This window comes from Coptis chinensis, chromosome 3 (genome assembly GCF_015680905.1).
Source record: "Coptis chinensis isolate HL-2020 chromosome 3, ASM1568090v1, whole genome shotgun sequence".
Classification (NCBI taxonomy): domain Eukaryota; kingdom Viridiplantae; phylum Streptophyta; class Magnoliopsida; order Ranunculales; family Ranunculaceae; genus Coptis; species Coptis chinensis.
In genome coordinates this window covers 8530058-8547602 of record NC_141458.1, presented here as the reverse complement: position 1 = coordinate 8547602, position 17545 = coordinate 8530058, and the positions used below count along the sequence as shown (strand labels likewise).

Sequence of the window (17545 nt, the reverse complement as noted above, 5' to 3'; positions counted from 1 at the left end):
GTAGCCTGATGAAATTTGCAAGCGAAAACCCGATTGACTTTGCACTGGTGGTCTGAACTCCTCAACTCTCACTACGGTTGGCGATGCTACCTCTAGTGTTACGCCAGGTAGAATAACAGCGGATGTTAGAAGAGGTTGGGGCTCGTTCCGACTAGCCCTCAAACTTTCAATCTCAGCTCTCATCTCATTTTGTGCTTGAGCCATTTGATTCATCATAGCGAGGAGCCTATCCATTCGGTCCTCTCGACCACGATCCGTAGTATCATCACCACTAGTACTTTTCGGATGCATGGTAACTATTATGCACATACACAAAGAACCAACTTCGATTATGATAAATTAGAGAGAGTTCTCAAAATTATGCAAGAGGCGCAGGTCGCGCCTTATGGAACTCACATGCACAGAATGAGCGCGAGTAGAATTTCAAGAGATGAGCGCAAGTGCGCTCCTACAGATGGCAGGTCATACTCCACCTAGAAATGAAAATTCACTCCGACCTTGTAGTGTCCGATTAATAAATTTTTTCTCGACTCGTGTCCGCTCTCGGGATGTGACAAGACGACTAATCGTCTGACGTCTCGACATTGCTAAGCTATTATTAACGCTTAACGTACTAACTAGGGGTAGTGTATGCCTACTGTTTCGGCAATAAACTGCTTCAACACAACGAGAGCAATAGTAAAGAACGCACTAAGAAACAGAGGAATTTGATGTTGGGGAGATGAAATCAACCAAATAATGGTGCCTTACGCATCCAAGATCTGTTCTCTAGGGATCAAGTTTCCACGTAGTTCCTTATGAAAAATAATGTGGTATTTATATAGGTAGAGTAGAAAGTCCTTGTAGCTCAAGTAATCTTGTTGCTTGAGCAATTGTGATAGAATATAACTCCCAACTGATAATTATCTTTTGATAAGAAATGAATCTGACATAAATCAATGTACATTAGTGGCAAAGCCATGTGGCTAAGGTTCAGCCTTAGACACATGAGTTAATGGGCCTGTACATTGATCCATGATATTGCGAATTGGGCTTTAGCCCTGTCGATTAAACGAATAAAATGGAGACCCCTAATTAATAATGGACGTTTGCCATGTATATGGGGGTCGAAACACCGCCCCCTCTTTGTCATGCGAACAAAGTTCATATGGCAAAGAAGAGAAGAAAAAGCAAGGAAAAAATGGAATAAGAAAAAAGTGAGCGTAGTGTATAACGAAGTATCATGCGAAAGGAAATGATAGAAAAATGGAATGTCGAGAAAAATGCCTGAATTATTGTGTGTTAAATAATTTTAAACTAATTTATATGAGGCTGCAATGTAATTAATTGATAGAGGGGGAAGCAAGAAGTAAAATAGGTGACAAAAAATCGATAAAGAAAACTAATTTTTAATCCGGATTGGCAGATCTAGTATTAATAGAAGTATGGAAAAAACTATATTCCTTTCAAGAAAGTGGTTGGGTTGTAGTGGCACACCCACTAGTTGGTGAGAGGGGTGAACAATGTTCGAGTCTCCACATGGACAAATTAATTTTTGAATTTCAAAGATTCCCAAACCTGGGCTATTAAGCCGGTCACAAAGGTAGGAAGTGATAACCACATTCATGCAACGAATTTAAATCCGGATTAGGAAGTGATAAGCACGAATTTAAATCCGGATTAAGAAGTGATAAGCTCCGTAACTTGGACCAGTGGACGTTTGCCACGTAGGTGGGGGTCGAAACACCTACCTAGGGTTTATCGGGTTCCGATGAACTTTCGTTAAGACCAGTCCCCCCACTACACGACTCCCGGGATCTGATCTAATAGTGGGACGCCTCGATACCATCGTTCACCACCGAGACCCAACACACATCCTGAGGACGTGGAATGAATCTCGAGGCGGTCGCTATCCCGATTCGATCGAAATTTCGGCAGAGTTTCCTTTGTTTAATCGACATTCATAAACCCTAAAACCTGTCATAAAAACATGTCATAACCTGGAAATCCTAAACTACAACCTTCCAACAACCATATATATACAAACCAACCTTCTAAACAACATTATATACATCCACCAACTGTTTAAGTGTAACTGCTACTCAAATACATAAAGTATTACATCAAACTGAGTGAAGCTCTCTATATATACAACCAAAATGACTAGACTATCTTTATACAACCTAAAATATGAACTTGACTCTGTCCTCGTCAAGCATAAGGGAATCCTCCCAAATTCCCATAACCATCATCGCTAGGTTTAGGAAAAGCTTCCTCTGCAACTGGCTCGTCTGAAATGTTAAGTAGGATGAGCAAACAACTATGCCCAGTAGAAACGCACATAACCAATACTAGACTACTTATAACAAAACATTTAAAACATGCAGGTTTTTATAATAATATCCAAATATCATGACTATACAATAAATCACTAGCTAGCATAAATCATATCGGCATGCTTCTTTAATATTCAAAATATCGTTTTCACAAAATCATACAACTATTATTGTGGCGTGCATCCTATTAGAATGGTGAGGGTAATGGTACGACGGTCGACCCGATCCATCACCACAAATCTCTCGTTCAAGATTTTTCCAAAGGTGAACCATGCACCGTTGTTTTCCCCGATTTTACCGGCAGGGAGATGAAATGCCGTTGTTGTGTTCGTAAATACACACAAAATCCCCAAAGTTTTAGGGCTCAGGTTGGCCTGTGACCACTCTAATTCCATATGGGTCAACGTCACCTAACTTACGGTGGTCAACCGCTCGACGATCGTAGACCGCTTTCGGATCCTGACATACATCCAGGAGTGGACTAACTCTCACTCCTCGCGTCTAAACCTCATCGAGGTAACATGTAACCCTACACAAGCTAATCACCATACAGCGTGACACGTACAAGCATAGTTATCTAAAAAAGTAGAAAAGGAATTCCCGGACTACATCCAGTGATGCATCCCTTTAAAGGTGGCCCACCACCTCGAAAGGTGTACACCACCGTTGGAATCCTAGAGCGAACTGCCGTCTCCGAAAATACGACAACAGTTCCTTCTTTATAGGAATTCACAATTCCTTTTCTAAATCCCCTCGTGATAAGCATAGTATTATATATATACTCGTATTACCGGTTATTTCCAAATACTATAGATACATATTTAGTTTTTCTTTTAAAACTATTGGTCATGTATGTGTGAGTTCCCCGGATTCCCCCCGATCGATCATACAACCTATGACTCCCAAACGGGCCAGTCATAGTAAATGACAACCGATGATTTCCAAACGGCGAATCATCGTAAATAACAACGAATCTCTATCCCGGGGACAATCCAGAACCTCACACATATTTATAAATAACCGGGTAATCCTTACCCACATTACAAAATCACTCTCTCTGTCTCATTACAGAGACGAGACGAGAACCCTTCCCAAAACCAGTTTTTCTCTTTAACAAAGAAAACAAATCTCCGCTACCCCGATTTTACCAAAAAAAACCATTTCACACGAAAGCTATCTATATATATAGTTTATAGCGAGGAAATACATTGCAAAACATAACTATCATATATACATGCATGGTTGATACACAAACTATCTATTTACAATTTAAACGATTCAAATCATGCATGAAAATAAGCAGACTATATATTGGTATGTAGGTTCCTACCTTAGCAAGCTCCGTTCTCCTCAAGCCCACTTAACTAAATCCAGCCCGCTTAACCGAATCAACTCGAATTCACTCCTATAACAGCATATACATATACATCAGTTGTTAGAATTGATCGAACAACGAGGAATTCTTAACTAGTGTAAGCCGAGAAGAAATCTCGACGTTAAGAATTTGGTTTCGGATAAATTTTCATCTAACTACCGTTAACAGAGCTACAGGCCATTTCTGGCAATGTTACTCTGACGGTCTCTACGGCTATTTCAGGCCATGGCAGGCCCTCATATCGACGCCAATCCTATCACATCCCAATTCCAAGTCCAAATTTCAACTACAACCAATCCCACGCCCTTCGATTCATATTAAATCTAACAATAATATCGGGGGTGTTCCTTATCCCTTACTCAGTACTCATTCAAGTCTTAAACAGTTATAAATCGACATGAATTGCTCGGAATTGGAGTGAATAACCAAAATTCTTACCAAGTCAGCAAACAAAATCGCTCCTCTAGCTTTCTTCTCTATTAGTTTCACTCCATTCTAGCTTCTCCAACTGCTACTGCCGAAATACCACACACCTCGTTCAATATTTTCATCAATACATCACAAGTTATCGACATCGAGTTTAAACTATTTAATTGGCTAAAAATAACTCACCTTTCACTTTGATTTCGCTTGGGTACCCTCGAATTTCAAGGAGATTTCAAATTCTCCCACTTCATTTTAGTGTTTCTAGGTTTGAGTGTGAAGAATTGAGGGTTGAATCGATGGAACTGGGAGAATTTGGGGTTCTCTCTCTTAGGTTTTAAAAGGTAGCGAAATTGGAAAAAAAATAGGTGCGATTTGATTTGGGGATTTTGTTTGGTGCGATTTTGGTCTAATTTTTTGCCAAAAGACCATCCTGCCCTTACCTTCTAATTTAGCATCCAACCAAGTTTTGAATCCCCGCCCTCGTTACAACTTAAGTTTCTTGCGATATACGTAATGCATATATTTCGTCGTCGGCGACTTGTCCATTTTTACAGGTTTTGGTTTTCGGTTTTAATTTGGACTCTTATTGACTATTACTTTATTTAGTTAGGTGTCCATGAGTTTACTAAGTATCGAATTATTTTATCACTTCTTATTTATCTTCTTTTCAATTTTTAGTATATTCTAAGTAACCAATTATATGAAATCTAAGAACTTTTCAAGTGGTTTTCCGGAACTAATTAGATTTTCTCGGTCGGTGTCAAATTAATTTACGTTACGTTAGGCTAACCGTCTATCCGACTGGCCAAATACGTAATCGCCCCTAAGGTTCAAGTGTCCTTTACTAATTTACCCTTAATAATAATTCAGGACTTTACAAAAAGTTTCATATTTAATTATGAACGTTTGCTATTTGTTTTGAAATTTTAATTGTCGTTTGGAACGATGATATGTTTGCAGAATTCTGCACAAGTACTGACTTGTAATTTGAATTCGACTAATTAGATGATGTAACTAGTTTTTTGACAGAACTAAACAATTTTAGTTCTCTGAGTCATCTTTCATTTTCAATTGGCCTTGGCTGATTCTAGTTTATATTCTATTTGATGTGAATTTTACAAGAAAATGCGTCAGAAAATTGAATATCATAATTTAAGTTGTTGGGTCTGTTCTATCACATAGTTTAGGGTACATACTAAGGCTCTGTTTGGCCATCTAATTTTCTGTAGTACCTCACCATGTGTAGGGTATGCAAAATTAGTGGTGGATACTCCAAAAGTGATTATTCTAGAGACTGTTTGGTCCGACGGTTTGTCTCGTACTGTAGTTCATCTTCTTCATTTTTTTTACCAACTCTTCAAAGGCAATAAAAATTGCCATCAAAATTTCCAAAATAAAAAAACTCAAATCTGATCGAAATAAAATCCTGAATGAATCAGTAACTTCATAATGAAAACCCCAAACTTCAAATTCAACATATAAAAAGCACTACCCATTACTTGAAATCCAACCAAAAAAGTGTTTCTTTGAATACCCATTACTTTCAATACCCAAAGTACATGAAGCACTACCCATTTTGAATACCCAAATTCTACAAATTTTATGTGGTGGAAATGGTGGATTGTGCTTGTTGGTAATGCTTTGTTTTTTATTTATTTTTCAAGCAAGATAAAAGTTTAGAAAGAATATGGTGGGGGTTAGAACTTTCATAATAGAGGAATTGATATTTGTGGTGGTCGATGGTGGTGGCAGAAAGGTGGTGGAGATCCTGGATGGAGGTGGGAAAGGGTAAAGAAGAAGCCGTATTTTTGGTGTTTTTTTTTTTTCGTTCTTTTGTTTCTCTCGGATTCTGGAGTTTTCCTTGCGTATAAGCCAGTAGAACGAAATCGCAGCTCTCCCAATGGATACCACAAACCCGGTTAAAGCCTATTATCTAGTTTCGTTATACATTAAGTTCAGCTAGCTATCCACTTAAAATGATGGACCAAACAAGAAACCCACTATCAATGCTCTTATTCATTATACAGGCTACCCAAACCATGCTACCAAACAGGCCCTAAACGAATTAGTGTTTATAAATTTTTGTATTGAAATGGATTTTCTGTCTAATTTTCAGAATGGTATAATTGATTAAAAACTTTGATTATATGAATTATCTATAATTTTTAGAATGGACAAAGGTCAAACTGTCCTAACCAATTTATCATGCATATAACAATATACGTAACTTATCAGTGTAGGTTTTAGTTGTACAAGAAAAAAATATAATAATCATGCAATTTGTATCGTATTAATATTTCAAATAAATGTATATTGATTGGAGGAGTAATTATTTTATTTGTCTAAAGAGTTCTATTACATGTATTGGAATAAGAGTTGCATGTATAATTGTTTGATGAATATTGTATGTATAGAGCGTATATTGATACCATAATAAATTAAATATTTTTGGATGATGACAGTATATATATTAAATGTTGGTTTCATATGAGTATAATTATTTATAGATTTTATTAACATGTGATGATATACGTACCAAATTGGAAATATTGTAATTGGGAAATTTATTTATTGTTAAGACGTGTTTGATGCTAAATGGAGTTCAGATTGATTAATTAGAAATCTTTGTAATGTAAATCAAAGAGTACGTATGATTTTAGTGTGACATGACATCCCTTAAATGCTATAAAATATGGTTTAAATCTGAAATATATGCAGCGTCTTTAGGTCCTATTAACAACATTTATCAACATAGAATTTTTTTAAAGCGATACAATGTACTATGCCCGATTTCACAAAAATAGCAATATTTGTTAGTTCCGTCGAAGTGATGATGTGTCATTGTTTTTTTTCATTTTAAGTTTTATTTGTATTTTCCACTTGGCATGCCAATTTTCTACCAACTTTCGGCATTTCCACCTCGGCATTACCATTCAAGCTTTAACTTTCAGCATTTTAAGTTTTTTAAGTGACTAAAAAATAAATTAATATTTTTTGAATTAATAAATATATAAAATAGAATAAATTAATAATTATATAATAATAATAAAATAATTATATAAAAATACATAAATATATAAATAATATATTATTTTATTTATTATATATATTTGAAAATTATCAAAAAACTATAAATAATAATAAAAAAAATATATATTATTAATTTATATATATTATTAAAAAAATATATATTATTTTTTATAATAAAAAATATATTATTTTATTTATTATATATATTTGAAAATTATAAAAAACTATAAATAAAAAAAAAGATTATAATATAAAATATATATATATATATATATATATATATATATATATATATAAATATAATAAAAATTATATTATTTATATATTTCTTTATTTATATATTTTTTTATTTATATTATAATTTTTTTATAATTTATAGTTTTTTATCATTTTTAAATATAAATAATAAATAAAATAATATATTTTTATATATTTTTCTTTATTTATATATATTTTTTATATTATAATATTTTTTATTATTATTATTTATAGTTTTTGATAATTTTCAAATATATATAATAAATAAAATAATATTTTATTTATATATTTCTTTTATTTTTATATATATTATTTTATTATTATTATATAATTATTAATTTATTCTATTTTATATATTTATTAATTCAAAAAATTATTAATTTATTTTTTTAGTCAAAAAAAACGAAAATGCCGAAGTTAGCAAAGTCCCAGTGAAAAATACAATAAAAACAAAAAATGAAAAAAACAATGACACATCATCACTTAACCCATTTAACCTAACAGATTGCTATTTTTGTGAAATCGGCATAGTACATTGTATCGTTTGTGAAAAAAAAAATACAAGTGTTAATAGGACTTAAATCGTTGCATATTTCTACAGATTTATACCTAAAAATATTATGCAGTATATTTAAAGCAATTGTGACATAATATTGTATGTTATAATTGTTGTTATGTTAAATGATATAATATGTTATGATATATATTAAATGCGACATTTTTTCAGAATAAATGTAAACGCTCTATTATTATATTTGTGAGATGCTAGATGAGGTATTATAGTATTTGTGGATATTTCCAAAGAGATTGTGGTTTTGTACAATAATTTTATTTGGCATGTGAAAGAATAAAATGGTTATGAGATGAATGATGATATTTCTAAACGTTGTGTTTTAGTGCAATATATTTTATTGGCACATGATAGAATGTGGAATGATTACGAGATATAATGGTAAGATATTTGAATAAATTACGTAACGAAAATCCTATAACCTAGCTACCACAACTCATGTGATTAGCCCTTGTGTAGAGGCGTACGTAATATGATTGGCTCTTGTATAGGGTGTATAAGATGCTGATTGACCCATGTGTAGGGCAATCATAGCCGAATAGTGGCTTGATTATCTCGTTCGCAAAATTTAGAACGAGACGCGTGATATTTTATGCCGAATAGTGGCAATACTCACCTAATGGAGTTCGTGTGAGGGTTATCTGGTATGCGATATCCCGCTTATGGTAACTACGCATGGAGTGGTTCATTACGTGAGGGGAGACATGTGATGTACATGTTCGGCGTTGGGGAGCGATTGTGGTAGCCAGGAAAACTAGGTAAAATATAGAGATGACGTGATTCGAGAGACACTTGAAGAAACTTTAAACAATAATTGTGATGATATATCAAAATGTACGTTAAATCTATAATAAATGATTTATTGTGATTATGAAATTGGTCATTGAGATTGTTCTTGTTGGTTCAATAAGATGATTGAAATTATATATATGATATGTTTGTTTTATTGTAATTTATTTTGCATTCACAATGGTTTTGCAGAAGGGTGGGTTGAATTGATTATTTATGCAGGTGTGACCCACTCTGTGATTAGGCCTACACCAGTGTAAGTATAGAGTTTTGTTATTTTATTAGATGCAGTTGATCTAGTACGGTTTGAAGCTAAGGCGTCTCGATAGAGGAACTAAATGCCTTATTGTTACTGAATTGAAAGTTAATGCGCCTCAGTGGAGGAATTACCTGTCTTAATTATTGTATTTAATAATGTTGTATTATTCGTTGGAAGTTAAGGCACCTCGGCAGAGGAACTAACTGCCGTATTGTTTGTGTATATATATGTTTAAATATGATTTGTATTTTATGGTTACTCATACCAGCATTGTTTATAATGCTGACCCGATTTGCATGTTTGCTTATCGGGTGTGTTCATAAAATGAACATAGTCGATAAGTCTTGACAGGATTAGTGTTGAAGAAGGTTGATTACGGCTTGTGGTTTGCGTTAGCGTCTCATTACATAATATATTTTGTTTTCTCTTAAGGTGCAATAGATTTTTAGTTGAGACAATATTGTGTATTTTTAGTTGTAATTATAATTAAAACGTTGTTGAAAGGAAATTTGCAACTTAATCATATTTGTAAATTTTTGTAATATAGAGGACTTTTGTTTATTTAAAATTTTTTATTGGTTTCAAATTATTGGAATAATTAAACGGATAATGGATTTTTTAAAGTTGAGAGTGCATCACACTTCAAAAATCGAAGAGTCGGGAACAAATATTATTTTTCCAATTTTGTCGAAATTCGGGGTGTGACAAAACGACCCAGCCATACCGCTTACATGTGATACCAAACGATATGTTCAAGCCATTTGAGTATACACTCAAATGATATGGTGGTACCGTTTAAGTGTACACTCAAACGGCATGATCATACCGTTCCATGGAGATTTCGGGAGCCAATTCTCAAACGACAGGCTCAAACCGCTGTGGATGTACACTAGAATGACATGGTGGTATCGTTTGAGTGTGTACTCAAATGACATGGTGAGATCAAACGATCCAGAGATTTTGTTATGGCAAGACCGGTTGAATTGGTTGTTGGGCCTGGGATTTGATGGTAAAGTTGTAATTTGGCCAATCCAATTTGATGAGTGGAGGATTAAGTGCCCAATTAAACTACCTTTTTTTTCCTCCCTTTCTAACAAAAATATATAAAAAAAAAAAAAAAACTGTACAATTTATTTTTCTTTTTAGGAAGGAAAAAAAAAAAAATCTAACTTTGATGAGTGGAATTAAACTATCTTTCCCCTTAAAAAAAAAAAAAAAAAAAAAAAAAAAAAAAAAAAAAAAAACTGTACGGAAGAAAAAAAAAAAAAAAAAAAGAAATCTAACTTTCCAACCTCTTTTAACCCCCGCCATAAATTTCAATTTATGTTAACAGACTTTCCTACTGTTTGTCTGACAAAAAAAAAACAAAAAAACAAAAATTCAACGTACTCCATAAAATTATTTCCACAGAATAGCATTTTCCTTTATTTATCTCCAGATTCTTTATACCCACTCACTTGTCGATCTGTAGCTTTTGTGAAGAAAACGAGAGTTTTATAAAGTTGATAAATGAAGATGAGGAAGATTGGCAAGTATGAAGTCGGGAGAACAATTGGAGAAGGGACTTTCGCGAAAGTTAAGTTCGCGCATAATACGGAAACTGGAGAAAGTGTCGCGATGAAAGTTCTTGCTAAAACTACTATACTCAAACACAAAATGGTTAATCAGGTAACTTTTTACTTGATACTTGGCCGGTCCTTTGATATGTTATTCTTTCTTAGAATAACTTGTGTCAGTAAATTTTTCCAGATTAAGAGAGAAATATCCATTATGAAGATTGTCAGGCATCCTAATATAGTAAGGCTGCACGAGGTATGGTACCTTTATCTTATCACCACTTACTTTTTTCTTAAACTTTTCTGACTTGTTATATTTCTGTAGGTTTTGGCGAGTCGGACAAAGATTTACATTGTTTTGGAATTCGTCACAGGGGGAGAATTATTTGATAAAATAGTAAGACTTTATGAACATGGCTATTTTATTTGTTACCGTTTTTCTTTCTTTCTTCATTTTTCGGTCTGCAGGTTCACCAAGGAAGGCTTAGTGAGAATGAATCTAGGCGCTACTTTCAACAGCTTATAGATGCTGTTGATTATTGCCATAGTAAGGGTGTGTATCACAGAGATTTGAAGGTGTGATGCGTTCTTTCTATACGACACTTGAGTTCATAATATATTGCTTCTCATTGTATTTATTTGTTTTCATCATTTTGTAGCCTGAAAACCTTCTAATTGATTCTCAAGGAAACTTGAAGATTTCTGATTTTGGATTGAGTGCGTTGCCCCGACAAGTAAGTTGCATTTCCTTTTCTTATGCCTTAGGCAGGGGTAAAGATAGTAGGACTCCTTACAGATGCTTCACCTTTTAATTGTGCATTTTGTGGAATTAGCGTTTTTATTTATATTTATATGCAGGGAGTGGGACTTCTTCATACAACGTGTGGAACACCAAATTATGTCGCTCCTGAGGTACGTTTCTGTTTATACACCATTAAGATGCTGGAAAGATTTTATACTGTTAACTTACTGGTGTATGGTTCAACATTCAATACTTGTGGAGTCAATTACGTGATAGCTCTTAAGCTATGAAGCTTGGCCTATCAGGTTCTCAGGCATCAGGGTTATAATGGTTCTGCTGCTGATATCTGGTCTTGTGGAGTCATCCTCTATGTCATAATGGCTGGATACCTCCCATTTGATGAGACAGACCTTCCAACTTTATACAAAAAGGTGACTTACATTCATTTTTTTGTTGTTTCTGTTTACAATTATTTTCCTTTTATCAAACTGTTCATAACAAGAATACTGCTTCATGGAACTGAGTGTTGGGCTGTTTAGAAAACTTATTTGTATTGTCAGCTAGAGAAAATAAAGTAAGTCAAATCCGAGGAAATATGGACTAGAAATGTAAATGAATTAGTAGAGAGTTTCCAATCTCTCTAAATGAGAAGTTAGATGGAGTATAGATGCCGTACAGAGACCTTATTATCTATTTTACTATCCATTCATGCTGATTATAATTTTCTTATTGGATCTGGTATTTTATTTTTTAATTATACATTGCTGATATGACACTTTTCAGTATTCCCTGAACAGTATGAACATCATCAATCTCCAAATTGTATCATGCAAGTATGAAACCATGATTATGTTAACTTTGAGGAGATTCTTGTGTCATAAAATGCATTCTAATAGATCTATTCCATTAAAATTGTTTTGTGAATATCTTGTATTCTTTTTACCAGATTTTGGAATCTTACTGGATTTTTCTCAATATGAAGTTATGCTTGGCTCTATTTGTTTTTAACCTTGTATGCATGCGCTTCGGCTGTATCATGTAACCTTAAACAACCATGGAGTTGGCTTAGGCAAGTCTTAAGGAGGAGATGGAGAAAGTTACTTATATTTGATAGGATTTGCATCTACAGTCTCTGAGTTTGTTAATGATTCTGTACTTCCTATGTAGATCAGTACAGCAGATTTCTCCTTTCCAACCTGGTTCTCCCCTGCATCGAAGTCGTTTATATCCAGAATACTTGATCCTAATCCCAGAGCAGTGAGTATTGAGAATATTGATCTATCTAGTTAAATTTTGCATTTAATTCTTTGCGGAATCGGTGTACATTAATATAGACTTTATGTACTTCAGTTGTACAAGTATTGAGATCTCTATATTACAAGAAGTATTATGAGTCATGGATACAATATATATTGATACATCTGGGTGATAGTATGGAAATTGTAGCTAGCAAGGCTTTGACTTTTTAAAGAATCCATCAGATATGTCAAATGATTTCGGTATTAGGTGTGCCAGAAAACAAAATGTGTTGCTGATAGTTTGGCAGGTAGGATATCTTGACCCATAGTTTGGCTTTGACTGAGACAATATGTTGGTCAATATCTCCAATGGGACTTACTCGCATTCCTTGATAACCTTGTTTTTAGCTCGTCTCATGTAAATCCATGAAGTAAATATATTAGAACTTTGATGTTTGTAAATTTCAGTCCTTCAGTTCTAACAAATCATGAGGGGGTCAGCCTTGGTCCATGGACAGTTGCTCATATGATTTGTCTGCAATTGTGTTGCATGGATACATAAGAAATATGCATGAACCTTGGCACTCGAGCTGCTGATACATGTGACAATAGACGGTTAGTCATTGGACAATAGATGGGGTCTACTTTGGGACTTAAAAACATCGTAAATGTGCTTAATTCCATTTTATCCTAAGTTTATCCGAGCTGCCAAATTTGTTGCCTTACACCTCTGTCAGAGCCCAACTCACATCATGCTTATGCAACATATCTGAGTAAAAACAAAAACATGTAATTTATTTTTGAACATTGGATATAAATTTAAGTTACACCCCCTCCTGTAAATTTGCAGGCCTTTATACCACAGCAACCCTTTCTTAAATCATTTATTTTCACATATCTATGCAGCGAATCCAGATTGTGGGAATTAAAAATGATCCATGGTTCAGGAAAAACTATGTTGCTGTTAGACATGGGGAAGACGAAGAAGTTAATTTAGATGATGTTCGTGCTGTTTTTGATGACATTGAGGTTAGTCTTTGTGTTCTCATTTGACTTGTCCCAAGTTTACTCCATGGGAATTAAGACAATTTGCTTATTTTAATTGACAAGTTCGGAGCTCTTTCTATTTCAGTGGAATAGTCATGGTATCTCTGTAAGAGTAAAGGACACTAGGAATTCTTTTTCAAGTCCTTTCCTAATGTGTTTCAATTGATTTTAGTTACTTAAGGTTGTTAGTATTGCACTTCCATGCAGGATGAATATGTTTCTGAGCAGGTGGGAGATAAGGATGAAGGCCCTTTGATAATGAATGCTTTTGAAATGATTACCCTATCACAAGGACTGAATCTTTCAGCATTATTTGACAGACGGCAGGTACAGTTCTCTACATTTATCATTTTGTACACGATGTAAAGAAGTTAATCCTGCCTACTTTATCATTTAATGGTGGTATTGCTTAGACTGTAGTATGTGTGTCAGCTCCTGTTTGTGTTTTCCCCTTGTTAGACCGACAGTCCCTTTGGTATTACACTTGCTGCCCCTTATTGAAGATGAGCATCCAACTTAAAACCAATTGGTGATAAGTGGAGAGGCCCAGGAACGTATATATATTTCAAGGCAAGGCTTAACATATCCCATGTGGGACTAAACATCTCAACACCCTTCTCTGTCAACTTAAGCTTTGGGGGTAAGAGTGGATCCCAATATATATAGATGCAAATTAGTTGTATGCTAATGACATCTAGCTATTTGTATGTTTAGTGATTTTGATACCACCCTTCTATTTCTTTGTAATGTAGTGCATGGAGGCATCTAATCTGCACACAACACCACAAGGCAGATTTTTGTCATCCTGTATGGCATTCTTTTCAATCCAAACAGATCAAATGCCTGGTTACAGTCAGATGAAACAATGGATTCAATAATATTCAGGCCTCCATGAAAGCACTTAAAGAGTGACAAATTGAACTCACAGTACTACTCGATCTATGTTGTGTAGACCCCTCTAAGAAGACTGACTGGCCTAAAATCATCCTAGAAAAAGCATTTTAAACTCGTGAATCAACATATAGTCATATACAGTAAGATTTGTGACGCACTGGCGCCTATAATGAAATATCTAGTATTAAGTTCGTCTGCCAACTTTTTATCTGTCCTCTTTCATGCTATTTTCCAAAAATGACAAGGAATAGATGTGTTTGTTTAGAACTTTCTGTTGGGATTTCCTAAGTCTTAACTTTTAAATTTCTGAGTTACTTACTTGGTCACATCTTTTACATTCTGCGATGGGGGGTCAGCAGTCTCAGAATTTTTGCTATAAGGTGGACTGCCACTTTGGTTGTCTCTTTTATTAAACTTTGTGGTTGCAAAAACTGTTCCTTTTCCTGTATTTGTCAATAGAAATTCCAATTCTGGTGAAACGGACTTAAACAGTGTAACTCTCCATCTCTGGCAGGATTTTGTAAAACGGCAAACGCGCTTCGTCTCTCGCAAACCAGCTAAAACCATTATTTCAAGCATTGAAGCAGTTGCAGAATCCATGGGTCTCAAGGTCCATTCTCGTAACTACAAGGTAAACATTCCAACAATACTTTCTCTATGGTCTTCCGGCTTTTGCTAAAATGATGATGCACCTTGAAAGTGTTGCAACCTTGGTGTGTCATTTTACATTCGAAGATTGTTTCATTCGACTTACACATTGGTTTTGAGAGGGCACGTAACTTTGCTAAAACCACGATATGGATTGTTGCATGTTGGAGGATCGACGTCTTTTCCCCCATTAAGTCTTTCTTTTAACCTGTAGTCAATGAAGCCTATCTTTGTGCAAATATCTTATTTTATGAGGGTCAGAGTATATGCTTGGCGTGTTGACGAGTCTTGTATGGTTAAAGGGACTAATACTTCTTGGTGAGTCTTGTAGTAACTACAAGGTAGAGGAGGTTCCACTTATCTTACCATTGGCATGTTTTTGACACATTTACAATAATGCGCTTTTTCCCTGGAGGCTGGACCCACCTTTTGGTAACATTTGAACATCTTAGGGTCCAGTACTAGACCAATTTTTTACCCACGGGATGGGTATCTCATGATTTCCTTCCAGTTATTAGTAGTACTGGTAATGATATAACTATGCTTCCTTGGTGATTCATTTGGTTTAATCTGTTCCTCGATATTGTGCATTTGAAGTCCTGCAATATTATTTTCTGCAGATTAGACTTGAAGGTATATCCGCAAATAAGACTGGACAATTTGCTGTTGTTCTGGAGGTGGCTTATAGAGATTTAAAGCGTGCATTTACTTTCCTATCTCATTTCATTAATAGCATTTTGGTTCTGGTTTCATCCTTCTCTAACAGAAGTTCAGCGGCTCATTTGTTAGGTTTTTGAAGTTGCACCTGCCCTCTTCATGGTAGATGTTCGAAAGGCCTCTGGGGATACTCTAGAGTATCACAAGGTTAGACTGTATTTTCTTTTACTGTGAGCTCAACTTTGGTTTGTCATCATTACATACGAAGAGGCTGATTAGTGTTTACAGTACACCTCATCCACATTCTCAATCTGGTAGAAATTCTGAGCACCATCCACAAGGTACTACAACAATGATGGTTATATAGCGCACCTACTGTATGGGCCATCTTAGTGTGGGGCAACTAGGATGGCCCACATTGTTGACTTGGACAAATCCGTTAGCCAAATTTCAGTTTAATGCCCTGACTTGCATATTATGCAGTAATGTGGACCAAATCATACTATGGTATAATTTTTGTGATGCTGTTGGTATCTTAATTATGGTCTTATTGGGCTTGCAGTTTTACAAGGACTTGTGTACCAAGCTTGAGCATCTTATTTGGAAATCAGCGGAAGGTTCCATGCAATCGCAGTCTGCTAGGTCAATGAGTTGCTGATCCAGTTTTATGGATGTGATGTAGATCAGTGTACAGGAGAATGTGCCTCAGCAGATTCTAGAAGTTAAGAATGTTCAGTTACCACCTTATGGTCTTCCAAGAAAACTTCTCCTATAGGCAAAATTTGTGCTGTTTTTGGTTAATCATAATCGGAGCCACGAAGCTGTACCCATGTATTTAGCGATAGCTCTGTCCAAAGTTCAATGCATTTGTAGCACGAGACCATGCTAAGGATTTAAGAGCAAGGTGTAGTGTATAATGAGAAGTACGAAAGATGAAACAGTTTATATATGGTACATGCCCTTAAATCTCTACATAAATTCATATAATAACAATTCCTAACAATTCTGTGAATTATTCTGTCTAGAGATTTGCAAGCAGGAGATTATTTAGTCGTTCAGTAATTTTTAGATGCGCTGGCTTAGGAAAAAAATAGTTTCATTTTGATGTTGAGCGGCAGATCAGGAACCATTTCTGAGGACCAGTAAGTATTATCCACAATGAATTGCACTTCGCACAGCATATAGCAGAAAGGTAGTTCCTAGATCTTTGTAAATGACAGCCTTCTGGGAGACAGCTACACATATATCGTTGGCTCTTTAACAGGGATTTTTTTTTTATCAAGTATCTCCAGTGGCACTACATATGATCAGAAAACAATTGGTTTCCACCCCACCTAGCAAAAGCAAGTTCTGTATGTAAAAATTCCTCCGAGCTTATTGAAAGGATCTACCCAATGTATAATGATGTATATTGATCTTATGAACGTAACTAATGTCGGTTATGGAAGGAAGGCGTACTGTTCTTTGATAAATTGACGATATCACTCAAATTACTTCATGATTTAGGTTATTAAATTTGACGATATATATATGGGGAGGGATCTGTTTACCATGATGCCCCTTTACAAGACGAGTTAAGACTTAATATTTTTGTGGATATGATCTACTAACTATAAATAGCTAATTACCAAAAAAAAAAAAAAAAAAAATCGCTCATTTGGATATTTTTAATCTAGTTACAAAATGTTGTCAGGCCCAGATTCTTCAATTTTGCAATTATCTTTTGATATTGTTAAACAC

At 34.8% G+C, this 17545-nt stretch overlaps 1 protein-coding gene across 5 annotated transcripts; it reads left to right on the top strand.

The window, feature by feature from the left end:
• Positions 1-10269: 10269 nt before the first annotated feature.
• SOS2 (Protein kinase superfamily protein) lies at positions 10270-16817 on the top strand. Of its 5 annotated transcripts, none has more exons than XM_086600424.1 (14): positions 10270-10691; positions 10773-10835; positions 10905-10976; positions 11048-11155; positions 11239-11313; positions 11438-11491; positions 11627-11752; positions 12489-12578; positions 13466-13588; positions 13814-13933; positions 15015-15131; positions 15769-15825; positions 15938-16012; positions 16368-16817. In XM_086600424.1, exons 1-14 carry the CDS (start codon positions 10533-10535, stop codon positions 16461-16463), a joined length of 1335 nt encoding a protein of 444 aa, XP_086456550.1. In that variant the 5' UTR covers positions 10270-10532; the 3' UTR covers positions 16464-16817. The 5 variants fall into 5 exon arrangements, 3 of the variants coding, with proteins under 3 accessions (XP_086456550.1, XP_086456551.1, XP_086456552.1); XR_015217760.1 differs by having other exon boundaries at positions 10395-10691; positions 15769-15847; XR_015217762.1 differs by having other exon boundaries at positions 10395-10691; positions 15769-15781; positions 16368-16442.
• Positions 16818-17545: the final 728 nt, after the last annotated feature.